Source organism: Pagrus pagrus (genome assembly GCF_965226575.1).
Source record: "Pagrus pagrus genome assembly, chromosome: 14".
Lineage (NCBI taxonomy): Eukaryota > Metazoa > Chordata > Actinopteri > Spariformes > Sparidae > Pagrus > Pagrus pagrus.
In genome coordinates, this window is record NC_140198.1 from 15,370,736 (window position 1) to 15,398,675 (window position 27,940).

The 27,940-nt window shown below is 40.5% G+C and overlaps 1 protein-coding gene across 2 annotated transcripts in view; it reads right to left on the reverse strand.

The window, feature by feature from the left end:
* The window catches only part of LOC311269890 (seizure protein 6 homolog), a 104,091-nt gene that overhangs the window by 21,189 nt on the left and 54,962 nt on the right, over positions 1–27,940 (reverse strand). For both annotated transcript variants that reach the window (XM_084374400.1, XM_084374399.1), the window contains exons 3-8: positions 27,733–27,854; positions 14,152–14,344; positions 2,106–2,291; positions 1,041–1,209; positions 365–531; positions 81–275 (exon numbers count right to left, since the gene is read on the reverse strand). In XM_084374400.1, the coding sequence (XP_084230526.1) occupies positions 81–275; positions 365–531; positions 1,041–1,209; positions 2,106–2,291; positions 14,152–14,344; positions 27,733–27,854 (1,032 nt within the window). The remainder of the gene's footprint in view (positions 1–80; positions 276–364; positions 532–1,040; positions 1,210–2,105; positions 2,292–14,151; positions 14,345–27,732; positions 27,855–27,940) is intronic.

Genomic DNA, 27,940 nt, shown 5'->3' on the forward strand with positions numbered 1-27,940 from the left:
AATTAAATCAAGTAAAGTCATTTTTGTAGTATTACTCATATTACTACAATTACCCAAGTGGCTGAACTTAGTTGACTCACCCCTACAAGCCGGCTCGGTCTCATTCCACTGTGGGTTTTGTGCATCCACGCACTCAATCACTACGGAGCCTTGCTCCAGTGTGTAGCCAGGGTTGCATGAGAATTCAACCACTGCCCCCATACTGTAGGTGGAGTCACTGCTGCTGAAGTTGCCGTATTTCACAAAGGGCTCATAGCACATACCTTTGGCAAAAGCTGTGGACAGAAGAAATACGTGTTAGGTCATCAAACCTATGTGACAAGGTAAGCAAGGTTACGTGACAAGAAGTGCACGATCAACCTGCCTTCATATCTGATGGCTGCACCAGTGGAGGTCATCGTCCCGTCTGTGGTGAACTCTACAAAAAGGTGACGGCCAGTACTGAGCACACCCTCGTTGGGCAAGTATTCAACCTCATAGGAGTCGTACACAGGGGGAGAGTCTATGTTGTTGCCATTTTTAATCAGCAGCCTAAACACAGAGAGAGAAGGAATAGATTCAAATAGATGTAAGTGGGCCTTGAAAGGTAAGAGAAGCATTAAAAAAGAAGTTACAGGCTATCTGAGAGCTGTTCACTGTTCCAGTTGTGGCTGTAATAACTTTGCGATAACACTTTCCACCACTCTGTAATGAGGTGAATGGCCGTGTGTGACAATAGCCATGTGGATCAGTAGTTACTGAAAAATGTGATGCAATTTGCTGTCTCCTGCCTCTCACTACCCTCTGTAGTCCTCTCAATTCATTCGCTTGATGGAACACTGTTAAAGGATTATAATGATAAAAGGTCCTTTCAAATTCATCTGTCACTCCCTGAAGATTTTGGATATTTATAGCCTTTTGAGGGCTTTAATGATCCGTCCACAGTCAGAGTGCTATTCAGAAAATGAGTTCGAAGCTCTGCCTGCCTGCCTATTAGCCCGGGACACGATATTCTCATTGTCAGCATGTGTTTCAGATATTTAGCAGTGTGCATACACTACCTGTCATCATCTTCTGCCAGAGCCACCTTCTCAAAGTGAATGTGAAGCCGTTGGCCTTCGGGGGCCTCCAGGACCCAGTGGCATGTCAGATTGTTGCTGTAGTTGCCTGGGAAACCAGGAGAGACGATGCGACCATAGGTGGCATTTTTTATCATTCCCCCACAGGATGCTATGTGAGACAAAAGTCAGTGAGAGAAGAGAGGAAGAAGACAAAGAGTAAGACTGGATGAGAAAAGTAATGACACCAACTGTGGTAGAGGGGGTTTGAAGAAAAGTCCCTGCCTGGGCATAGATTGCATCAGTAGCCAGTGGAGTGTGGCTGGACTACACCGGGTGGCTCACCTGGGTCTTAGAGTGTGTGACTGTGTGTGATGGACTTGTAAAGAGAACAGCAAAAATGGCAGCAGTAACACTATCAGTTCAGAGCAGCTGCAGGCAGGCACAGAGGAAGGCAAGAACTGGCAGATGAGCCTTTACCAGCAGGAGAAGGATAGTCATGCGGCCCAGTTCTAATTAAGGCAGCCAGGTCCAATGGCCTTGTTTTGCCCCGTCTCCGAAGAATAGCTCGCTGTGCTTCTAATCACATGCAAACACACTCATTTGGCCTGGAGTGTAACCAATCAACTCGGTAGGAGACAACGCGGTGAAAGCTCGCGTTAATCAAAATCACCTGTGTTCTAGGGAAGAGAAAAGTGCCCACAATATACCTCCAATTTTCAGTTTTTCGTTTTAAATTATTAACCCATTATTTTAATTGTAAAAAATGCCTCCCTCGGTTTCCAATTTAATAAAGGTCCTTGGAAACATTTGGACAAATTTAAATTTGCTTCAGAAACCAGCCCCAAGTCATTGTTAACTACTAGATAGTAATTGAGTACAAAAAATAAATTGAATCCAAAAAGAAATAAAGCTAGCCAATATCCAAATTAACCTGGAGGTATATATACAGTATACAGTGTGTACAGATATAGTTTGTGTAATTACATTTTGAGCTGTTCAGTAGGGTGCTATCATGTTATTGCCCTGGTTTTAATAAGCTGACATGTATCCGGCTTGTCTTCTCACCCACACAACGGGGCTCCTTCCCGCTCCAGTAAGGCGTGGTTGCATTGCGACAGGTGAGCATTTTGGGGCCTTGCAACTTGTAGCCGGTGAAACAGCGGAAGAAGGCTTCTCCGCCAGCGTGGAGGTGCGTCACCGAAACTTCTCCACCGGCGGGCTCTTTGGGGAATGAACAGCTCAGGACGAAGGCTGGAGAGGAAAGAAAAGGTAAAGTTAATAATAGAATTAATAACAGTATAAACAAATGCTAAAATTGAAATGCGTTATTTTTTGATAAGCAATACATTATTGAATATTCAGTGAATTCCTTTGAAGGAGAACAAGTGTTGCTAATTTAGCTCCGCTAGTTTAATGTCAGTATTAAAATGTGTGATTGTTGCTGTGGTCTGTCCAGTGTGTGACCTGTTACGCCCGAGATGTCACAGAGTAATGATGAAAACATGCTAATGCTCTACTGCAATTCAGTAGATAACATAACATAGATATTTTATTTGCTTGTTACTGGCTTTGTAATGAGATTGCAAATAACTATGCAAGTCCTGATAATAAAACACTTTACCAAGAGACACGTCTTGAAACTTCATTTTTATCCCAATTTGAAATATTCTTTTAGCAAACTGACGCTGACGGGACATAAAAATGACAAAAATGACTAAATCTGTTTTTAGATATGTAATTGCCAAAGACTTGATTTTTCATTCTGAACAAAAGTCCAATTCTTGCCAAAACAAACAGCCAACAATGTTAACTGGCACCACAACATAATCCTCTGTGTTCTCCATTGTGTATGTCCCGTGCTGTTGTGTTGCATTGTTGACCATGTTGTCTCTCCTCCAAACCATCACTGAGCGCCCGTGGACATTTGGAAAAAAAGAGAGGGCAAAGAACAAATTGTTTTTTTCCATTGTTTGTGTAAATAAATCAGGTACAATGTTTTAAATCTCTGTCCCTGCCTTCCTCTCTCTCTCTCTCTCTCTCTCTCTCTCTCACACACACACACACACACACACACACACACACGCACACACACACAATTAGAGGGGCTTTAACCAACCTTCAACTTTGTTTATAAACACTCATTTCTTAATTAATTGCATTTTACCAGCTCACGCAGTATGCAAATGTTCAGAGACATGTTTGCAGCACTACAGTAATTAACATCACTGTGTGGTGCGGTGTAGAGCCACTGCAAATACTTTGACAAATGGAAATGTTGCTGATCAGTTGAACATCATAGGGGCCTGTAATGTGATAGCTGGAAGAGGAATTGCCTCTGTAGTGGTTGTCAAAGAGTCGTGATTCCAGCAGGGTAAGATCAATGTTCCTGGACTTGCTTTGCGTTGTTGTTCTGTCCCTGCTTTTAAATAAATGGTCTAGGATGGGATGGAGTTCACATGGATAATGGAGTGAGCTAACCAAGTCTGTAATGGAAGCTATTAAACAACCTTCTCTTCCTGTCTAATAACCACACTGTTCTACCTCATTAGTGTAGGCACTTTAATGACCAGACTCAAACTTTTAAACTTCTGGAAATGTGTTAACAACAAAACATGCTACATAATTGGACCCACTATGGCTTGTGCTACAATAACAGTGTGCTTGTGCACGGGCAAAATTGCAGAAACCTTTTAAAGCCGACTTTACCCAAAGTTTGCATGTTTTAGCTTAATGGGGTGTGTGCAAAGCCTAAGTAAGAGCTAATAGAAGGAGAAAACAACACGGGAAAGGGTATACTGTAAGACCTGTCTGGGTTGAAATTGTATTTGCAGTCTTAAAAGCAATTATGATAATAATCAGGCAAGGGCTATGTAGTGTAAACACCTTAATCTACTTATGTTAATATGATTCAGGTTATTTGGTGTTTACAGAATTAAGAAGAGGACTGCAGTGTTTCTCAGCTGCACAGTTAAAGGGCTGTTTGGTGGGGGCATGATTATAGAAATCAACTTAGATGATGGGTAACACTTCATTTTACAGGTCTGGAAATGTAATGGTAAGTAGGTGGTAATTACCAGGGATGTTGCCTCTTCTACCTCTTCCATGCCAACGGAAGTTCATACTGCTGTCACAGAAGATATTGTTTAAGGGTAATACCCTAATGGTACTTCCTTACCAAGTAAGATTGGATCATTGAAAATTACCCCAATATTATTTAATATTTCCAACAATCAATTAATAAATAGCTGTTAATTTCTCAAATACATTTCCCGGAAACCTCCAACCAGTTTATGTTTCCATTAACGTCTGCTCATCATGCCATTTTAAATTCCATCTAGTTTCTGTCTAACTTCCCCTTTTTCAATTTACTGACCAGCAAAAGTTTGACAGAAACTAGCTGAAAATTAAGCTGCAACAACTCACTTCAATTTAGTGGCCTGCTAAGGGGAAGTTGGACGGAAACTAGTTTGTAGTTAAGCTGAAACAACTCACTTTAATTTTTGGCCTGCTGTGAGGAAGTTGGACAGAATTTATTTTGTTGTTAAGCTGCAACAACTCATTTTAATTTAGTGGCCTGCTGAGGGGAAGTTGGACAGAAACTAGTTGATAGTTATGCTGGCATGAACAGCAGGCGTTAATCAGAAACTAGTTGGAAATAGAGCTGCAACAACTAACACCAATTTAGTGGCCTGCTGAGAGGAGGTTAAGACAGAAACCAGTAAAGACCTGTAAAATGAAGTATTACCTGTTTCTATTTTTTTCTTCGATACAACTTTTGTGCTTGATTCTGATCAAATTAAACCGAACCTTCCATCACTACAGTATGAACTTCTATTGCCATTAAAAAGATGGAATTGGCAACGTCCTATCAGTATTAAAATGCAATGTTTACTGAGGAAATTGAAAGTCACAACCTGAGATTTATTTTTGGCGTGGTTTAAGACATGCCTGGCCAAATCTAAACTGTCCTGATAAAGTAAACACCAACTGTTAGAAAAGATTGGGACACAGGTCCAATGATAAACAGCCAAAGGGCCTCTTAACATCGTACGTTTAGAGCTCGAGCAGCGGGCATGACGAAAGCAAAAGCTGACACTTGACAGACAACTTGTTGGTCCACACACATGAATAATAAATCTATTTGGATGCTGAGGTCTTTCCGTGCACAGATGCTGAGCAAGTAGAGGTTAAACAGCACAAAAAAGATGGGACACTCTGCAGCAGGTTGGATTTGGAGTGCTTTCAATGCAGCCAGTCATTTGTAGATGAAAAACAACAATTTACTGGTATTTCTAGCATCACCTTGAAGCTAAATGGGATATTCAAAAAAATGTTGTTCAATCAATCTTTGATCTGAACTCGAGGGAAAACAGCCCTAAATGCATAATGGCCATAAAGGCTTGTGAAACTGCCCCCATCTACGATGGTTTAATAAAGTGGCTGGTTTTTCTTTTACACAAGCCACTGGTTTCCACCATAATGAAACAGGCCTTTCTTTTGCAGTAAATCAGTGAGCCACAGGGACGAGGTACGCTGCCCCTGGGTCATCCATTCCATTCATAGTTTATCACTAGCTCCAATGAACCTAGTTATTGCCATTATCATAGCAGCATTTACATCCCCATTGAGCATGCAGTGGGAGAGCCAGAGGCAGAAATTGTAGAGCCAATTCCTGAAGTATTAAATTACGTGCTGCCTCCATTCCAGTAGATGTGGTGCTGGGCCATAAAGTCTGATTGTTTTGCCATTACAAATAATAGATCCACAGTGCAGACAGCCAGGAAGATTAGCTGATGGTACTGTAGGGCCACAGGAAACAGATGCGGAGCTTATGTCTTTACTTAGTGTTTCTTTGTTGAGCAGAGGAAACGGTCACATTGGAAGTAGACAGGTAAACCTTCAGTTTTACAACATGACTAGTAAGGAATTTAGCATTTCTGATTAATTTTAAGCTTTTGTAGAGAGACAAAATTTGAAAATATGTACAATACACACAGGAAATTGCTTTGCTTGCTTCTGTGTTTATTGCCTTTCTGATGGATCCCTGTGTAAATAAGTGATATGTACTGTAGCAATATTTACATTTCAATATTATTTACTGTCAAATAGGTAATAAAGCCCATCCTCATCAGACTGTGCAAACAGCTTATAATGGCATGTATTTACGTTTTTTGTCAGGCAGCGACCTCTAGTGGCCATAGTAAATAATGGCAGCAAAGGAGGAGCTAATTGCTGCTAACTGTAGCTGCCTTTAGCCAGTAAGCTAACTTAACTATCTAGCTAGCGATTGCATTAGCTGACTCTGCCTTGACTGGGAGCTCAGAGCACCGGGGGAGTGTTGGTGTTGCTACCTCTGAAGGTACAAAAAGTCTTGGGGCTAACTGGTTAGCACGCTAACTTCAATGGATGTGAGATAAGACTTCTAAGATATCTCATCAACACAAAACATAAACAACATAGATGTCAATGTTAGATGAACTAACATGATATAACTATCATGTTAGTTCATCTCTGAATGTCTGAAAATTCTTACACATGGAACTTTTAAGTAACAAAAGTAGCATTTACTAAAACTGCAAGCATACGACAAAGGTTTGCCTGATGCTGCTACCCTGCAAAGGTCATTTTGTTTTGGGAAGGCTGATATACTGTATGTCGTTTTAAGAGGCACTGGCAATCAACCTATTCAGTCGCTTACTGTAGGTATGAGGATGTGTCGGATAATCGTGTGTCCTAGTTGCGGAACCAAGTGTGGAAATGATGCACACCTCACTGTATTCCCATATGTCATTCAAAATGACACTGTTTAGATGAGAAGGGGCATCACAGGTCAAAACAAGGAGACATTACTGACATAAATGCCATAATGTCAATGTTGAACATAATTTATGTGCGACATGTATTGGTACTTTGTTTGGAAATTGTTTTAATATAGGTGTCCATGAAAATGGTGAGGAAAAAATAGATGAAAACCTTTGGGAGAGTTTAAAGTTAAGAAGTTGTTTTTTTTTTATCTGTAGCTTGTCATTACCAGTACATAATCATAAGACATGCACTAAATGCTTCTTTCAATTTATTTTTATCATTTCACAGTGGAGCATTTTGAAGAGTTCAAGGCGAACACATCCTGTCTTGCTGTCTTTCTTTTTCTATCTCGTATCGGTGCGGCAGCAATGGATTTGTCCTGCCTTTTTTGAATATAAAGTATTTCTGTTTATCTTACTTCATGCCCTCTCTCACGTATCTGAAATTCAAGTATTTTGCGTCAACAAATATGGAACCATGAATTTGCATATTGGATCCGAGAATGAGTTACGGTTTCTTCAGCCCTGTGTCAAAAGTTGCCAGGGATCAACTTTCGGAGATAATTTAAAGGAGGAAAACATTTCCAGAAAGAGCAATTGCTGCGACTCCTGCATTCACACACACACACACACACACACACACACACACACACACACACACACACATTAATGAGCCTTATTCTGCTGTATGCACATTTTTCATTTGCTGGAGTACTTCAAATTCTGAATGCTGCTCTTCAACCAATAATGGACAAATATTGCAGGCAAAACAGACGAGGTGAAGCAGCCGGTAATACTAAGTTATCCGCCGTATTTGGACAAACAAATAAAATGCATTTCAATTTGGACCTAATAAACTGTTTCTCTGTTGTATCTCAAGTGTTGCCTGAATCCCTTCAGGTGGAGAGCTGGAATGAGATCAAACCTGGAAAAGTGAGGGCAGGAGATAATGGAATAGGGTGACAGAAAACAGAATAGGAATAATGAATGTTGTGTTGTTTCCTATTGTTGTATTTAATGAAAGTATATTTGGAGAATATAATCCACCATGTACCACATCACCATTTAGAGAATAAAATGAGTTTCCGAGGAAAGAAAACCCTGTGTTAATGACTTTTCATTTCTAGTCAGTTGTTGTTTTAGTCCACTAAGATGACAGCAGTCTTACAGTTTGCAGTGTGACAGTGTTACTATCCCTGTATCCAAGCCTCGTGTTCTGGCTGTGCACCAAAGCATTCCCTTTTACAGAAAGATCAATAGCGTTGTCTCTTGGAAAGTGATTAAGTTGTAGAAAGCCAGACCATAGTTCTGCCATGATATGGCCTATTGATATTTATGTGGTTGGGTTAAAAACTCGATTTTAATGGTCATTTACTCAATAAAGGCTATTAAAGAGAAATAACTTTGGACTAGAGGCGGCATCTCATCAATGCTACTGAGAAGTTGTGGCAAATGGTGGATCACTGCCAGTGGCAGAGGTCCTCTGGCTACCTCACTTGTCAACTTGGCTTATTAGTTACAGCCAATCGATATTTCCTGTAAAACATCACTGCCATTGGCGTTGCCATTGATTATGCTGTATATACTTCATAAAATCCTGAAATGACAAGTCAAGTTCACCTAAGAGGTCAGAAATAACAGCAATCATTTAACAGCTAAATAACGAGGAGGGTGCAGTTGAATTCCATCATTAATAAAGTTTAATTTAAAATGAAGAAACTTCCTAACTGGGTAAAATTGACCTTGGGTTGCCCACATTTGTAAGTGCAGTGTTACACTAAATTATTGGTATCCACAATTCTCATGCATACAAATGAATTTCCTTTTTAAATAAATAACAGCTCTTATTGATCCCTGTGTTTAAAAAAGTCAAAACATATCTTTAACTAGTTGAATTATACTTCTTTCCAAAAACTGTTTTGCATAAGCCATCACTTTGCTTTCAGAAGATTTGATTTCCCTTTTTTGTATTTAGATTGCTCATCTGGTTGCCAATACTTGGAGTATTGGAGTGTCCTAACCCTGACCCAAGCTTGCATGCATTGTAGCACACTATTAAATGGAAAGTTTGTAGTTAATTAAACTTTGGTTAATAGTTATTTTACTTTTAACAAACAATTAAATGCTTTATAAGCCATTTATGAAGCAACTGTAAAGGCTTCTACACATCCAAACATAGGTGTCATTTACACTAGGGATGCTGGGGACCACTGTATTTTGAAATGGCCAATTGAAAGGTGCTATATAAAACCAAGATATTATTATTATTATTACTGTTTCTAAAGAATGCTGTGAAAAATAGCTAGCACCAAGAAATGTTAACTAATGAGAATGCTTTGCTCTCCATCAACACTGTCATTTGTAAATGGCTTGTGCTGATTCTGGTGTGAAGCTCTGACAAAATGACAATACAATACAATAAATGAATACAACATACGATGTTCATTAGACATAGCCTACACAGTGGGTTGCTTCTGCCTTTTCTCTTTTGGACATCGCATTGCCTAAAATTGCCTATACATACTTTAAAAAACCCAACATTTTCAACACAAAATAAACCCTTGCATCAGTTGCAACTTTATAATGGCCATCCAAATAATGTTTATAGATGAACTACTTTGTATGTTTTTATTGTGTGTATTGACAGTGAAAAAACAATTTATTAAAGTTTAATCAACTACACATATACCATTTATTACTGACGGTTATCATACTAAAATGTTAATTCAAAGTTTAACATTTCAGCCAATCCTTATTATTAAACAATAAGCACATATTTTACATACATTGTATGTTAATATCTGAATCAAACCGGGAATATTTGTGTTGTTTCATTTTGTTATGCAGCCCTGTGTTGTATATATTATATGATATAACCTTGAACCTCGTCAGTGATGGATATGCTGTCAATATGGTGCAGATTGATTGTGTGCATATTCAGTAGGGATGTTTACACTTAAGATGCATTCATTAGTGTTTTATGTTCATGCTTCATTAGTTGCATGTAAGCGCTATTTTCATATAGCTACAGTGGCTGTCTCTGGACATAACTGTCGAATGAACAATGGATGTTCTATGTAGATGAGGATGTGTGCACTCTATACAGTAAAACACACATATAATCATGTTCAAAGTGTCAGGCTCGCTGCCGATATTATAGAGGCATCCATCAGTCTGCCATCGCAGTCAGAGCCAGCGCCGTAGAAGATATTAATTACCCTGAGCTGAGATCCATCTCTCCACAGTTCTGTCTCCTTCTCCACGCTTGTCCAATCACATTTCTCACAGCCCATTATAAAGGACAAGGTGATACTCTGCTTACCAAGGAGAGGAACACAAATTGAAATATCTTCTGTGTATCCAATATGTCTAGTCTCCGAGAAATCTGCTCTTTGCATTTTTTCTCATTAGTGTAACTAAATTTGTCCCATCATCCTCTAAACCAAAGAGGTTGTTTGGTGGGCAAGTAACTCCATACATCTGAGTGTGGGGGTTTTACGTGGGTTTGTTTATGCCACTATTGCTGGCAACGTGTACAATACAGAATGTTGTCTATGTGACAGTGTTTCATAAGGGTTTTATATACGGTCATAACAATTGATATCATAAAATGGCTGAGAATACTCAGACACAATAGGATGTAGCAAGAAAATTATTGAGTCGAGCCAAGATGAAACCCTCTTTGTATTAAATAAAGACGGTGAGCAACCCAGGGCCGTTTCTGGCCATTTTGGTGCCCTCGGCCAAACCTTCACCAGAGGATTGATGTTTTCATAGCAGAATAATTCAATGATATTGGAGTTTGAATTCTCTTTTTCCAGCTAACCTCAGTTTCTGCTCTGTGCTGAACCCATCATCATTATCATTATGCACTAAATGACAGTTTCCGTCATTTCTGTACCGGGGTGCAAGTATGACCGGTGTCTGACTTTCACTTACGGATGTCCTGAGCACATTTTACCATTCAAGATTTATTTAAAGTGTGTAGGATGAAAAGACTTTAGGGGCTAAAATGATTATGTTTTTATTAGTGTTAAGAATGGTTGTGTTGTCGTTAGCTCAGAATGAACCTTTGATATCTACAGAGTCTATTCTAGTGTCCACCATGTTGAATCGCCATGTTTCTACAGTAGCCAAGAACAGACTTTCGTTGTTTTTTTTTGCATTTTTTGCAGCTACCATAAGGCAGAATAAGATGGTGTTCAATGCGGGAGATGCCATTAAATCCTTCACACCGGACCTTTCTATTCTACAACAATAGCACTTATAGATAGTTTTGACTTTTTCCTTTTGGTTCTGTTGTTTACTTGTTCACAAACATGTTTTCAGCAGCCTACAATCCAACAGCAAATGCCTGGTTTTATAGCCAGTGCAAAGAGCGTCACTTTGTGTTGAAAAGTAACGGGGACATAAGGGCTCAGAAGAAGAGACCTGATTTGCCCCTTCTTGACAACTGAAGGAGAAATATGGGCGGAGGGCTTGATGTCAGGATTATCTGGAAATGTGGGGGGTGTACAGATCCAGTCTTAAGTCTCCCGAACTGCTCCAGACTCATAAGGCGCCGCCCCGATTAATGTCAAACATTTTAGATGTCTAGGATTCAAAATCTGGACGATTGCGGTTGTCATTACGTCAATACTTTCACAACAGCCAATGAGAGAGATATCCTGGAGCAGTGGACGGTGCAACGGTAAACAACCCTAGCCCTTCAGTCTAACATTAGCTAGCATTCTACTTTTGACAGATAATGGAACTGACAGCCAAAATCTCACCTCCTGTTCTCACTGAAAGTAACGACAGCCCGACCATTTTATCATCCAGACTCGATTCTTCTGCTTAAAATAAGGCTTCTAGAGATTTGTCTTACATTTCGCACGTGAGGTGCTGCACGGCTCCCTCTGGCACGATAATCTTCATAATATCCTGTAGTGTGTGTGCAGGTTTGAGGTTAGTGAGAAGAAGATCGTTGAAGAGTCTCCTTATGTGTGTGATGCAACCGGATTTCACAGTTGGATATGTTTTCAAAAGTCCTTTAGTGTGAGCCCAGCCTAAGCTACTGTACTACATGAAAATACTCAGTATAACACACTAACCCCTAACCCAACACAATAACGTTGACCAACGAGTGACAGTCATCTATATATGGATCACATCCACAACTTCGACACTGTGTCAACCAAACAATGCCAGTATTACATATAAACACCAGTACATGTCAGTCAGCTGTTTTCATTCGTTGGTTAACATTTCTTGCTATTTTTAAGAACATTTTTAACAAATTATGCTTTTAAAGGGTAATTGGAGACCAAATACGCCATTTAAAATAAGTGGTTGAGATATATCCCCGGTGTCCCCAGCGTAAATTTCACATATGTCCATTGCCGAGGGTATATTAATCATTACTGCCTGGATTAGTCTCTCTATCATTACAGCTTTTACCCTATAATTTTATCATTACATAGTTTCTTCAACTGATTAACAAGTGTGCAGCTGACGCAGAGGGTGCACCTGCACACATACGCACACGATAATCTGGTTATGAGGCTTGTCCAGGACTTCAGGATATGTTGTTTGCATGGAACATGAGGAACTACTTGTTTATTCATGATCTTTACAAAGCAGCGTCAGCGAATGTCATGTGGGTCACAAAAAAAAGCTGCAGCCAGCAGTTTCAATTAATAATCTGATGGGCATCAGCAGCTAGTATAGTGTCACCACCGAGTCTGCCGTCCCCTCTCTGCATCAGGGGCGTAGTGCAGTGGGACCGTTGGGTTTATCTAACAGGGAATGTGCAATGATGGATAGATGGATAGGTCTTGTTTAATGATACAAATTAGTAGAAATAGCACGGAGTGTCCATTTATCAATAAACATTTCACACAAAATTATGCTGATGAGCTGAAATTCACAGAGGAGACGCGAAGGAGAAAAGTACACCCACTGACACGGTAATATATTTCAACCATTTGCCACCATCTGTCCCCATCTATGCATCACCCTGTAAAATCTGCACTGACCCCTCGCTGTCATCATTCAGCCTGACCACACACCGATATTCACACATCCAGCAGCGATGGGCTGATTTATCCCACGTCAGCAGCGCCGTTTTGATGGCTGCTTTCATTTTCGAGCTGATGAAAGTGCTACAGTAATGTGGGGGAATGAATGTTTTGTCCACCGGCTTCCACCATCAACTCAAATCGATGGGGCATGTAATTGGTGGCCACTTTGTGTGATTGCTAAGATAAACAGACATTGTTGCGGACACGGAAGATCAATGTCACGCACAAAACAAGCGAGAGAGAGAGAGACGGAGGGATGAATTTATGGGCCATCATATTCAGCGTCAACATATAGTAACTATCTCTGCTGTCACACGCTCTTGTAGGTGCTATTTGACCAAATTTAACAGTTTATCCTGTGTGGTTTTAACCTCGGCGAAGGCAAATGGAATTCAGCACTCACAAAACTAGTAAATGTGTTAAAATGAATGGGTGGCTTTCTTCCTTTCTGCCACAGACTTGTGACTGACAAGCATGGAAAAAGCTTGTACACATCATGGGGCATGTGATTTGGTTTTCTTGTAACTGTAAATTGCACGACAGCTTAACAGTCAGTTTTTTTAAATGGAGCATTTTATAGAGAACAGACTCTGTTGCTGCCTTTTTTCGATGTAAATTGAGCACAAGAGTACAAAACTCTCACTCTGTGTTACAAATCTTTTATGTCTTACTGTATTATATGATGAGCATGATACATCCCATCAGTGGAGGTCCTGCCACTCCCTTCTGGTTGTAGGCATAGATACCCCAAGATAGGAACCAACTGAGCATAAAACTTGTGTATTCCCATGGCAATAACACCAATTAAACAACATGCGGTAGCCATGGAATCTGGGGAAATATGTGGATACGAGGGGGGATGTGCAATAGACTCACTATCTATTTTTGTTGGTATACAGTTATTGACATGCACATGACTGTGGTGACATTTATGATGGCTGCTAGAGATGATTTTAGCCTATTTGTTTTTCTCTGTATGTGACACAAATAAGCATGGCTGAGTCCTACAGTGGCAGTTCTTCCTGCCATGTCTTATTTGGTCATTACTGCAACACGATAAGAAGCAAAGAAGAAGAACCTCTTACACATCTGTAAATTATTGTTGTCTCAACAGCCGATGATGCTGCATTTTGTTCCAGAATTCAGTAAAGGCTGATAACAAATACAATGATCAAGGAGAGATGACAGCATAAAGTCTGGTTCTAGTTACTTTTTTTCCAAATGAACATACTATTTGAGTCTCACCTTGGTAATGCAGCAGGACGAATCCGGAGTTGTGCTGTTGGTCACTGCGGAATCGGATGGAGATCTGGTTGCTCCAGCTGCGTAGCACGAGGCCCCTCATCAGGACTGACTCGTTGGCGAGGATGAAGGGTTCTCGGCCGCCCGTGTCCTCCACTGTCACCTGCTCTCCCTCCAACACACTCACATTGAGCACCTAAAACAGAAGAGACAATGTCATGCGATTACACATAGGACTTTATTGCTGCATATCTGCGCAGTGTTAGAATGAACACATTTATTTGTATCCACTCTTTGAAAATTCATACCTTGAAGACTTTTCACACAAACACTGAACATGATGAATGTACCGTTGACTTACGGGGTCCCAGTTCACAACAGATGGGATCTTAAATAGCACCACTTCTGTGTTTCCATTTAAAGCCAAGTTTAGACTCATAATGTAGCTGCGAAAAAATGGGTCACCTACTGTGTTACTTTCTCCCAGCACAGTTGCACAGGGATATGTTTGCTTTAGTCAATTCTTTGTTAACCTGCTCTCGGATTGTAGACATGTTTTTCGAGCAAATGTGGAATCTGCCCGGGTCATTCTGCTCAAGGTGTGTTGCACGATTGATTCATCCTCTTTCTGTGTACTCCATGTGCCTATAAGCCACTCTGACAGCAGTGCTTTATGTCTTCAACAGGTCTGAACAGCATCTGCAGCTAAATCTGGTGGGGGGAACCTCAGGAGGATTGCATGTAGTTAAACTGTCTGGATAATGGAGTACTGACACATTTTGGAGCAACATCTGATTAATTCCCCACTGAACCATAAAGGAGGGGTGTTAATCCAGCAGCAGGTCATGATTTTTTTCTGTATGCTGAAAACAAGAAGCTTTTGACTTTACTTGTGTGAGCAAAGCAGTCTTTGGGGTTTGACAAACTTTTAATAAAAGCACTGTATGTTATTTCTGCCACTAGCTGTTGCTCAATCAAGACAAAACAAAAGATGGAAGTATGTGGGATCATGGGAGTTGTTGTCTTTATTGTTAAACAATCACAATAAGTCAATGAGATCTATCTACATGACCCGTTCATTAGTCTTGTTCACTGACTTCGTTCCTCACTCTCAGAAGTATCACCTGATGTTTCCCTGGAAGGTATGGCAATAGGCGACCAAATGAAATGTACCACTACTTTAAAGGTCCAAAATGTACGGATTTTAGGAAAACGTTAAAGAATTAACAAAAAATTATCAACAGACTGCGAAATAATACAAACATTTGTGTTATAACATCTGTGTGCTGTGTCACAGAGATATCTAATGAAGTTAGCATGCTAACCAGCTAGCCCTGTTGCGGTGGAACAGCTCCCATGCAAGCTGTATAAACACCAACACTGCCCCGGTACGCCGAGCTCCAGATCCAGATCTTGATCGCTAACTGTGTGGCTAACTGAGCGGCTAACTGAGCTTACTAGCTATACCAGCTGTAGTTAACAGCAGTTAGCAGTTGCTCTGGTGATATGCTGCCCGCTATTTGTTTATAATTACAGTTTTCCTTTGGTCAGAATAATGTTGGAAACGTTTCGTATAATTTCAGCACACAACTCATCAGAAAACTTTAATCGTTTTGAGACATTTTGGCAAGTGGCATATATTACACAACGAGTGCAAAAACAGTCAATCAGGTTTTTCTTAAATAACTCTGAGTAACATTTAACATGTTAACTCAAAAAACTACATTCAAATAACTTAGATTTAAGATTAGCAGCAGTAAATGTCTTGTGCATTGACCGGTGCTTATAAAAAAGACTGAGATAAAAATCTAAATATAACATACCGTTGCTCAGAGCTCAAATGTGGACAGATCCAAAATGGACCCAGCTCCTGTCTTGAAAGCTAAGTGCACCATCAACGCTAATTCGACCACATCTATTTTAAGCTCTCAGTGAAATTCATTATATCTTCTGAAAACTAATGCTGTCACAGGTGGCTGGCTCTGGTCTCAGGTATGCCATGAGGCAGAAAAAGGGTCGCCCTCCATAGGCCATCGTCCCTGAGGTAATATGTGTGCAGGAGTGTTAGCGCAACAGCCTGGAAAAGCTGAGACAGTGGACAGGATGAGCACATTGCACAACAGTGGCAGGAAAATGAATTTGGTGAGGCTGACTAACTGTCACTCAGTCGAAGGGGAGCTGACAATGAGCAAAGGGAGGCTAATGGACACTCTGAGACTGAGCTTAGAGGTGACTTCCTCCTGAATGATCCGTGAGGTCAGCCAGTTTGATTGATTTGATTTTTATCACAAGCTGAATTTAACCTAACGCCACTCTGGAGGTTTTTCAGACAAACCGAGAACAAAGAGAGCAAACAGGGGCTTAAAATAATCAAAACCAGATATTCCTATGTTTTGTATGTGTCCTACAAAATCACCTTTAATACAAAAACATGCATCTTGTTGTAGCTGAGGTAGTGCAGTAGTTGCAAGAGCCTTAAAAAGCAGTGTCACAGTGAGTAATAAAGGGAACGTCACATGATTTTAGAATCCCTCTTCCTCTGTTTCTCAAGGGCAACGGCAATGACAAAGCCTTAGGCACAGTTCTTTTTTTTTCCCGCTTGTGCCTTTTTTCTCTGAGTTAATATGGAGAGCTTGGATGCTTTGCAAATCAGGTTATTTCGCCTACTTTCTCATCTTGTAACTTCATAATTCAACCCACAGTGCAGCACAGCAATCCTCCCACAATTTAACATTCATGCTCGTATATTCAAGAAATAAAAACTGAAATGCAGACAATGGGGAATTGCATATTCACTCAACTCTAAATTACATTAATAACTGATTGTATTGTTATTGATTCTAGATTGTCTGCAGTGCAGTGTTGTATAAAGAAGCCTTTTGAAATTCCAACATTTTCACAAACAGGAAATTTAGAAAGTTTGTGCTTTGTTGTTTTACTCGAACACAAAAGGCCAGAGCCTATAACGTCCTTCATCTCTCAATTTCATTCTCAAATGATTCTTCCTTTATTGTGTTTCTGTTTCCGCCACCGTTATGAAAAGCTGTTGACTCGATGCAAAGTGGCTGATATTCCACCATGGTTCACACTCAGTATTGTCAGCAATCTCTCAAATACATTTTTACAAAATTAGGCCTGAAATCAAAATGTGATTGTTGCTGAAGGTGGATCTGGTGAAAAGCATCCTATCCCAGCTCCATTCACCCTCCCCCATAGCCAGTGCCACCAAGATGGCGACAGTTTAAATTCAAAATGTATAGATAACGATTTAGACATTTTTTAATGTGATCCATAATGAGTGACTTGTAGGAAGAACTCCAGCAAAAAAAGAATAAAAACATAACAACACAGCAGATCTGACTTTTACTGTAAATTCGATTTTTCTACTATAACAAAGCATTTATTCTTGATGTAAACCCATCGATTAAAAAAATAGCAATTTTCTTCTGTTTTCATTCATCTAAAATGTATTTATGTCACTCATGTTTCATTCATGTTGTTTTTCACCTCAAACAAAAGTAATTTTTCATGTTGTGTCCTGCTGACATAAAGAAGTACATGCTTTTATTTTCTCCCGCCTGGACTACCGTAATGCAATTTTTTCTGCTTACAGTCAGAGGTTCCTCTACTGGCTCCAATTGGATGCAGAACATTGCTGCTTAAATTACTGGCACCGAAAGATATGAACATTTTACACCTGTACAAGCCAACTTATGTTGGCTCCCTGTTCAGCATCGATTTTAACATTTTACTGCTGACTTCCAAAGCATTAAATGGCTTTGCTCCATATATAAATCACTGCTTTGCTGACTACTTACATGCCTCGGTGTCAGCTTAGATTGATAGATAGGGCTCCTTGGGTTCCTGCTAGGTCTCTGCTAGTAACCAAGGGTAACCAGACAAAGTCCCCGGACATCAGAACACCACACTACATAATCACCTCTAAAGACATTCTTTCATATATAAGAGACTGAATATTTCATGTTTCTTCTGATGGCGCTTGAGTCCTCTTAATAATGAATATGATTGCTTTTACGATGTCTGTTTCAATTATTTACTTATGTATTTTCATTTTAATTAACTGATTGTGTTTAAAAATTCTCTGTAACGCTTTGGTCTTTTCTTTAGACTGTTTGTTGGGTAGTGCTTTTTAACTTTATTAAATGAAGTATATATATATATATATATATATATATATATATATATATATATATCTTGACTTTCACTGCAGCATGTTGTGACAAAATTGCATTATTACTGTCAGTGATGGAAATTTTCAATCTTATTGTTGTTATTGTTTCATGGTTGTTGTTAATATTCATACTATATATATATATATATATATATATATATATATACAGTATATATATATATATATAACACAACATATATTCGCTGATGATCTACCTTGACGGTACTATATATATACTATTGTACATTAGTAAACAACCAATTGTGCAGGTGTTTATAGTATTGTGTTCATTTACACTCTGACATTCAGTGAGGTCAAACAGATTGTGGGTCTGTGACTACTTTGTTAACATATACCAGGGAGGCTCATGAAGGACAGGTGAGCAGATAGCGGACAGTGAACATTTGAAAATAGTTCTCCCAGTGTTAGAGATAGTTTGGCCCCACAGGGCCCTATCATCTGTCATCAACCCTGGGACCTGTCAGTGCAGCCAGCAACAGCTGTCCTACCTCAATTATGAATCATTGGCCATGTCAGGAGACATCAGACTACCTTATCTTCACCAGTGCTGCAGCCAATGCCCAGAGGGACTTCTTCCTCACTGTCACACACACACATACATGTACGTGCGTGTGCATGCGTGCACGTATGTACACACACACACATGCATGTTCCTCTGGACTGTAATGAGAGCAGGCTTATTGTAACTCCTGGCTGGAATCTCTGCCTCAGCAGACACATTTGTGGGACTGGGGATTTGGCTGACCAAGCACACTTCTGCACCAAGCACAACATTATCAGAGGATGCCATCTAAACATTGTGCTGCTCCATTTAGAGAAATGTGTTAGAAGAAAGAAGAAAGAATGTCTGTTTAGTGTTGTTTTTAGTAGAGCTTATGAAAAAAGAGCTCTAAAAAATGCAAGAAATGTAAGACTGTCCTTCGGGTAGGTGCTCTTTGACTTCAAGCGTTTCTTTTCCCGGTGACTGTTCCAATAAAATATTTCCCGAGCTCAATCAAAACGAAGAGACTAGAGGAGAGAGGGTCATCCCTCTCCTCTAGCTACTCTTTTCAATCAAACCACTATAATGAACCGACCATCCTGCAAGGCCATGGTACAATCGACAGGCCCAGAACTGCACTCAGAATACAAAAGATGTGGAGAAATCTCTTGAATAAACCTTTCAAAGGATAACAATATTTGCAGGATTGAGTACCTTGATCTTTGTGTGTTTACCGTGACCTTTGTAGAACTGGGAGCTTCCAGTGTGCTGCAGTGTTAAACTATCTGAGTGAACAGCGAGCAGAGGTGAAGATCCATCTTATCACATCCAAACAGAAAGCAGCCTTGCATGGCTTTTAATCTGTAACTATACAGTCACTGCTGGTATCTAACAGTCAGTCCCACATAAGAGATAAACCTAATAATCTGTATCATGCAATTAGGGAGTTACAATCTACTTAAAAAAAAAAGAAGAAGAAGAAATTGGACTTAACACGTGGCATGTAATCTTTATTCACTCATTTATTAATTTGTCCATAAGTACACAGTGTGAGTTAACTGTCCGCAGAGGCTGGCTCTCACTGATAATTTACTGTTGAAAACATCTGGTGGTGCTCCGCAATGAACATTTACACTGACTCACAGGAGCCATTGCTGATGCAGAAATGAGCAGTATGTAATCAAAATGATCCCACTATACATGGAAATTAAATGACCCTGCTGCTGGGGGCAATAAATCAACGGCCATTGGACTCACCAGCTGCAGTGTCATCATTACTATGATAAAACACACAGGCTTATGCAGTGGAGCACACTGGTAGAGCACCCACCTCTTCGGCCTCGTATCAGAGGCTCACATTTGAATAATCTTGGAGCACCACATCCAGTCGGTGTTTTCGTGCATCTCCTGATAAATTTGTACAAAAAGACACAGTTCCTCGAGCAGTCATTATATGAAAAACGTTATCTTAATTGAACATTCACCTCTATATAGAACAGCCAAGGCCATTTCCTATTTGCCCTGCTGTCTAAAACAATGGATCCTTATGCCAATCAGCAAAAGCTGAATGTTAATGAGGATGTGCCGGAGCCAGTGGCTGAATACAATACTAACTTGCTCATTGTCACTTGTGTCACATTTAAGATTCATTTTATGCTGCAGAGATCACCAAATGCCTCCACTAGATAGTGACCATCTTCGCAAATATTAACTTTAATTTCTTTCCAGGAGCTTAAAGCACACATTAAAGGAAACCTATTACTTTTTTTCTTTTTTCCCTTTCCTTCAGATTGTTCTACAGAATCTTGTGCATGTAAAAGGTCAGTTAAAAAGTCCAAAGTATGTGCCAACGGGAGCTCCTCTCTCTGAAAGAAAACGCTTCTGCTGAAACGCCCTCAGTGGTCCCACCTTTAATTCTGTGACTTCTTGACATCACACTACATCACTATGTCATACTTAATAATAATTTATGCCAATATACAGTAGAAGGCAGGGGTGAAGGTAACTAGCAGCGGTAATGGCTCAGCCATGTGTGAGCTGACCAATCAGAGCAGTCCATGGGGCCTTAAAGAAACAGGAGCTAAAACAATCTCAGACGGGGGGGGAATACAGTGCTGCAGCACTGGGCAGTATGAGATAACTGATCTGTTTAATGAGCATTAAAGCATGTAAACCTATTCTAGTAGTCACCCAAAATAAAATGAACCTGAAAATGAGCATAATATGTCTCCTTTGAGACCTGCAGTATTTGAAACACGTCCATGAGGCTAGATTCTTGCTCTTCTGATAAATCAGCCTTGCTCTCTGAGGTGCCTCTTGGGCCTTGACATCTCCGTTTATTTGCTGCAGCGTGCATCTTTGCATAGATTTAAATTCATGCATTGCTGATTACTCTTCATATTTTCTCGAACGCCTCTTTACTCCCCCATCCTCATCATGACGCTGAAAGAGCTGGAGAGAGCGCAGCCTTCTGCCAGACAGAGTCTTCTCCCTTTATGACAGCTAGCTGGGTGGAGGAGCAATTAGTGTCACCTGAAAGCGTTCCTCTTGGGGTGGCTGGGCCCCATGAAAACTCATCTCAGAGAAGCCCTGACACCCTAAAAAGCTAATCAAGATCAAACTGGCCTTCTTTATGTCCTGTCTTTCTCCCCCAAGGCACAACATGATGAAGGCTTCCTTCTGCCTCATCTCAAGTTGATTAAAGGCAGCAAGCCTGCCGTGGCCTCCATTATTCAGTCAGGATCAGCTTCTCTGGGACATAGCTGCTACGTGTTGTGTCATTTATGCTGCTTGGGACCAGAATGGCCAAAACATGTGCATTACTTTGTTAAAACACCCCTTTAAGTATGTCAGAGGTGAGGAGGAAGGATCACAGCAATCATGGGTTTTGTAAAAAATAGGAGTTTTGCTTCTGGTTGCAGTTTCATAATACTTTCTCGTGGCCCTCTTTATTTGATGAGAGCGCTAGCGGTCACTGAACACCAACAAAACAAATTTAATTCCCTCGCTCATCAGCTACCCACAGCCATGGTCAATGCCATGTGCAGTTTGCTTCTTTTGTAAGAAATACTGGAATTAAAATGAGAGTGCAGGGATCAATACAGCAATTCACCCAGCACTGAGAGGAGACTGTGTATCAAGTGTCGGTGCTGCTTATTAACATGACTATTGATTGGAGTCAGAGGAGCGCGGTCGCGGAGGCAGCATCAAATACCAATCGTTAACCCTCACGTCGGGGTTAGCTATAAACATTTGGCATGCTCTGTAACATCTCAATCCTTTAAGGAGCTCTTCGCTGACGATCCACCTTGGCGGTACTTTATCCCCACCTTAAGTGTGAGTTATTAGCACATGCAGCCTTGAGCTCATTAGACGTTTGGTTTTATTTTTGCTTTGTTTGGAATGAAACAATATTTGCTCATTTGAGGATGAGAAACTTGGAAGCTGTAATTTTCTCCACCGAGACTTGCGGCCTTTGTTTCATATTTATGAGGTTTAATTAAGGAACTAAGCAAAGAAGAACTTTTGTGTTCTCTTTTACTTGCTTGACAATTTGAGATTTACAGCTCATCATAATGGCATGAAAAATTAAAGGAATTTTTTACCCAACAATGAAAATTCTGTCATCATCTTCTCACCCTCATGCCAATAAGTCGGGTGAAGTTTTGTAGTCCACAAAACTTTTCTAGAGCTACGCAGCAAAAAACGGCATTGCAGCATTCTCCTAAACAACTGAAGTAGATGGTGACTTGTTTTAAAAGTTGTTGCTTGTTTTAGGCTTCATACAGCTTGTGTGGTGTAATCCAATGCTGGGCATGGTGTATGGAGCCATTTTATTAATTCATTTTATTTAGTTTTGGCTTTTTTTTATGTTTTAAAACAAGTCTCTGTCTACTTCAATTATTTAAGAGAATTCTGCAAAGCTGTTTGGCTCTAAAGCTCCAGAAATGTTTTCTTGACTACAAAACTTCACCCGACTTTCCATCGGCATGAGGGTGAAAAGATAGTGAATGAATTTTAATTTTTGGGCAAACTGTTCCTTTAACTCAAAGGACTACTTTGTCATGATTTAAATTCTTCATTGAAAATTGATCAGCTTCCATTATACAACATTAAAGCTTGTTATGTGCATCTAGAATGCATCCGAGGCACAAAAAGACATTGATGAGAAAATGAGCAAGTCAAGTCGTGTTAATTCATTCCTGTGCTCTGCTGATTTATCCCCTGGGTCACCCAAGGAACTGAAACAGATTGAGCTGAAGGTAGATGAGCTAAACACAAAAACAAAAGAAAAATGAGACTCAAATGGAAATAGAAGTAAAAGGAAAAAGAGGATGAAAAACTTGTGAGAGGGATTGAGAAAAGAAAGAAATGACTTATACAGTATTGACCTCAAATCCTCCCTCGCCATCCTCTTGAATGATGCTGCTTTAAACCTGTCAGAAAAATGGAAGCACTCCCCCAATCAGCCTTTGAGGCAGCGCGAGAAATTGGCCACGTCTGGGCTCCTAACCCCTGAAATGTATCAACCGCTCTCAGTCCTCTCCCTACACAATACATTCTCTTTTCAGCAAGAGTGCATCGATGTGGCCACCATGACACAGAGCCGGGACGACCTGTGCAGAGACTCGGATGGTAACTCCTCGAGACCGAGGCAGGTAGATCCTAAGACGAGGAGACGGGAGAAATCAGAGCGGGACAGATGGCCTGGAAGGAGCTGATAGCTAGCTAACCCAGAGGATTTATTTGATCAAATAAAAAAAAGCTCCAAAACAGATTTTAAGCACTTTAATGCCACAGCCCAGTTCTGGAAAACCTCCATCTGTCCTCTGCTAAAACCTTATTGCTGGAGTGACTGCGGAGAAGAGCAGGAGACGGATAGAGAGGACAGAAATAAGATGTGCTTAAGATATCGGCGATTCACTGGTGAAAAACTTTCATTTCCGCATGTGTATAAATACAGTGGACTTCAACTTTAAGATCTACATCACAGCTATCCAAAATTTAGTGACAAAGTCAAGGTTTTCATATGGTCATGAAATTGCCATTTACTTATAGATGAATAGATCCATCTTATTAGTAATAATTCATCACAATGGATCACCTTTAGTGGATTGTAAGATTGAGATTTAAACCTGCCAACAAAGTTTTCAAGGACATGAAAACTGAATGAAATGAACCCTCCATACTAGTCTGGCTTTCAAATCATTAATCATTGCCAAACTTCATATAATAGCATGGTATGTCCTCTATCTGTAAAACCATGATTTTCCACATATTTCTTCAATACACTTAAGTGCAACGCTTCCAGCCTTTATTACAGTATTGGTTTATCTCTGTGCTTGAAAGTTGGTGTTGCATCAGCCTCCTAATATTTGTGCCATTATCCTGCAAATAAATTGTAACGGGGCCAGAATTGCCAGATGGGGCAATGCGTTATATGCCGTTAGCTGTGGCAAAGAGGTTGAACAGTCAGGCTGAGGGCAGTAAATTCTCCTGATACATTTTTCATCCTCCCTCTCTTGCAAGCTGCCAAACCGCTGAAAGGAGTATTGACTAAACACAGAAAATGTCTGATCTTGCTTATTTATTCCCCACCAATCTCTCTATTTATGAACGCTGCCTGAAATCAGATGGGTTCTGAGTGTTGGAAATGACAGACGCCATGCCTGTACGGTGTAAATATATTATGTTTTACTGAACCATAGGTACACGCAACATAAACATTTATCATACAGTAACCTCATTTGTCCTTCAGAGTTTCTCTTTCACCTAGCATCCTTCCCTTGCCCTTGCCAGCTGCTGGTGTGTCTGCTATAATGATGACTCCCTTCCATAAAAGAGGCTGGCTGCCAAAACAAGAACATGCGCACTCATGCCATAATGTCCCTCCTACGGCTCCTCTGCTCTGAAGTGTGGAGCGCATTTTCACCATGTTAATGTTCAGCCCAGTAAATGCTTTAAAAACACAGATCAAAGTGAACACTAATACTCAGAGATTTCTGTGAAAAAAAAAATCTCTGGCCAAGAATCAACAAACTGTCCATAATCCGACCGGAGAAAAATAGCGGGGGAAGGTCTGCGATCCCTCCAGAGATCGCTGTGCGGCGATGACAAATAAGCTCATCAGCAAAGTGGAAGCAATCAATTCAGCCGCTACAACAACAGTTCATTTCGACTCTCTATTGTAATTGGGTCCATGATTTAGTGTCATCAAAATTACGTTGGTGAAACAAGATGAAAAACAGGACTTTCAAAATGAAAGAAAGGAAAATTAATCTACGCTGTTTAATTGAACTGTTTAGCATGTTTTCTGCTGCTGCATCGCATGTTGCTCAGTAGAGCATCCATTGTCACATTATCTTGACAATTACCACACTGCAGTCATGTGTCTATACACACATTTCGAAAAAGACAGGAAAATAAAATTCCCATGTTACAACGTGCCTTTTCAATAAATCAATTACCTGCTGTCCAATGTAATGTAAAGTCCCTGTAATGTACAACAAATCTTCTCTCCATCTCGCCTCCGGAAGACACAAAACATTTGCCCGCTCCAGGGCCGTTGTTCAAACTACAGATTGCATCTCCGCATTTGTTGTATGCCCAACTCCATGGACACATTTTTTCCCTAGGATGAGGATGTAATCTTCCAATCATAGCGCCCAGCCCTTTACCCTAACCCTGAGCTTCTTCGGTTTGATGTCTGTCGCCAAAGAAAAAAAAAATGTCTCGAGAGAGAAGAGGCTGACAAAAGTCCGATCAAACTGGAACACTGGGCAATGCTGATCAAATATGAATCAAGATTCTGTTACTGCATTGCCTAATTTAACTTTAATATGCGAAAAGCCACGACAAGCCAAAACCAAGCACTGCCCAACTCACAGGGCATCATCCACCAGCCGGAGTGTTTAGTGGTGCAGCGCGGCCCAGTCAGGGCATAAAATTAGCACCGGTCACCGGCCAAATGCTTGTAAAACATGCAGATTTATTTTGATTTCCTTAAAAAAACAATCACTGGGAATCTGTTGAGTGGCTGGTAAAATCTGAACATTTGTTAGACGTTTGGTCGGTGGACAAGAAAGTCATTTTTGCACCCTGGGCCCAGCATTCTTCTACCTCTTGAGCAAAAGGCAATACCACGGCCCTTTTCTGTTTTCTCTAGTCATGGCACGAATTTAAAAAATATTTCTTCTGCATACACAGGCCAGTTTAATGAAAGGACCGTCTTTCCAGCGGTGAAATATGTCTTTCAAATGTTTATCTCTCTGTCTTCCTTGCTGGTGTAGCAAAGGCAAAAATAAAAAGACGGAGGGTTCTAGGTACATGAGATGGCGGCGTCTGGTTGAAATCTTGCTGGGGACTCTTGTTATTTCCCCTCATTTTCTTTTCATGTTTCTTGTCACTCTCCACTGTGAACTGAGGCAAAATGCCAAAAAATATTATAAAGGGTGGCTGACCAAGACACCGCAGAGTGTGTGTGAATACAAAAGAGGATATTAACCAGCTACCGCTAGCTCTGCAGCTGCTTTGCTCTCAACTTTCAGATTTGAATACGTGGTTTATCTGTGTCTTTCCGTGTGTGTGTGTTTGCCTGCATGTGTTGATAAGTCCTTTCAAAACGCTAAATCCCATGAAACGGCTTAATATGTGTCCATCTCCTCCTGCTTACTTCGAGAATTAAGCACAGGTGAGTGAGGAGGTAGTTGAGAACTGAAAATCAACCAACAGTCAAAATGTGAGGTGGAAATGTTCCTGCTTGCGTAACATTTCCTGTGCACACTGCTGCTCCGCAAGTCTACTCTGTGATCTCCTTCATTCCTTTAAAACCCCGGGACCTGGAAAGCCTCTAGGCAGAGGAGCTTCACACGCTGCTGATGAGAAGGTATGACACAAACTTGACTTCAATTTCTATCTTTCAATCTTCAGTGGGCTGATGTCTTTGCTGGGAACAAAGACCATGGCTCCTCATTCTATTCAGCCGTGCCAAGCAGTTTTCTGTATAGTTTGCCATCAGATCAATATCAGTTTAGCTGTAAGAGGGAGGGAGACTGTGGCCCCATCTGTTCACATTGTGCTGCTGAAACACATGGCTCCCTCCTGTTTCTTTTTCAGGCCTGGTGTGAGATGATAAAATGTCTATATGTTTTCCACTTATAGCTCCGATGAAATTTTCCACCAAATGCACCGGAGCAGCAGTGGAAAGCCAAGAGCTGATATATCAAATGCGGTGAAATGCACATGTGTGCGTGCATGCACACGTGCAGGTAAGTGTGCATGTGCATAATGGTGCTTCAAGATTTACTGAAGTTACCCAGAGGAAGCTTTGGAAGAAAAATACACTCTCAAACATATACTCTGTCAAGACTTATCTTAGCCCTCCAGAGGCAGCAAGACAAAGCTCGCACATTTTAAAGTCTCCAGTGGTAAATGAGGCGTTTGAGGAATTGCAAATGCCAGGGAACGCGCACACTGACAGTTAATTTTTATAACCTTTTGTGAAAAGACTTACCAAGCAAACATTCAACCTGAGACAGACCCCATCACTTGTGCCCCTCTCCACCCACTCACCTCAGCAATTTGCTGCCTGTCTATCTCCAACAACCCACACAAGACCAAGCGAATACTGTAACACGGTAATATGTCCACGCTCCTTACCGGATGAATAAAATCCTCTTCTGTCAACAGTATTTTACTTTCCTGACATGCACAATTCTCATATTCTTCATATTTTTGGATTAACAACGGATCACGTGACTTTTTGGAAGGGAACTTACTTGGGTTTAGAGATGCAATTTTGAACTTTACTGCTTTATCTGAAGTCATATATTGGGGTTTAAAAATTGAGCGAATAACATCATACATCAACATAGTAACCTTCAGCACTGACCTGAACCTCAATGCCATATCCCAGGTATACAGTCACAAAGTAGTTACACTCCATTCCAGAGTCGGGTTGCTGCAGGATTTCGATGTTAGCCTCTGGGTCAGTGAAATTCAGACTGCATGGCTCTGTGGAAGAAAGTAAAAAGACAAGTGATTCCGTTTTTCCCAGCCCGCTGATCTTTCAGACAGCCCACCTGTGTCTCCATGGCCCC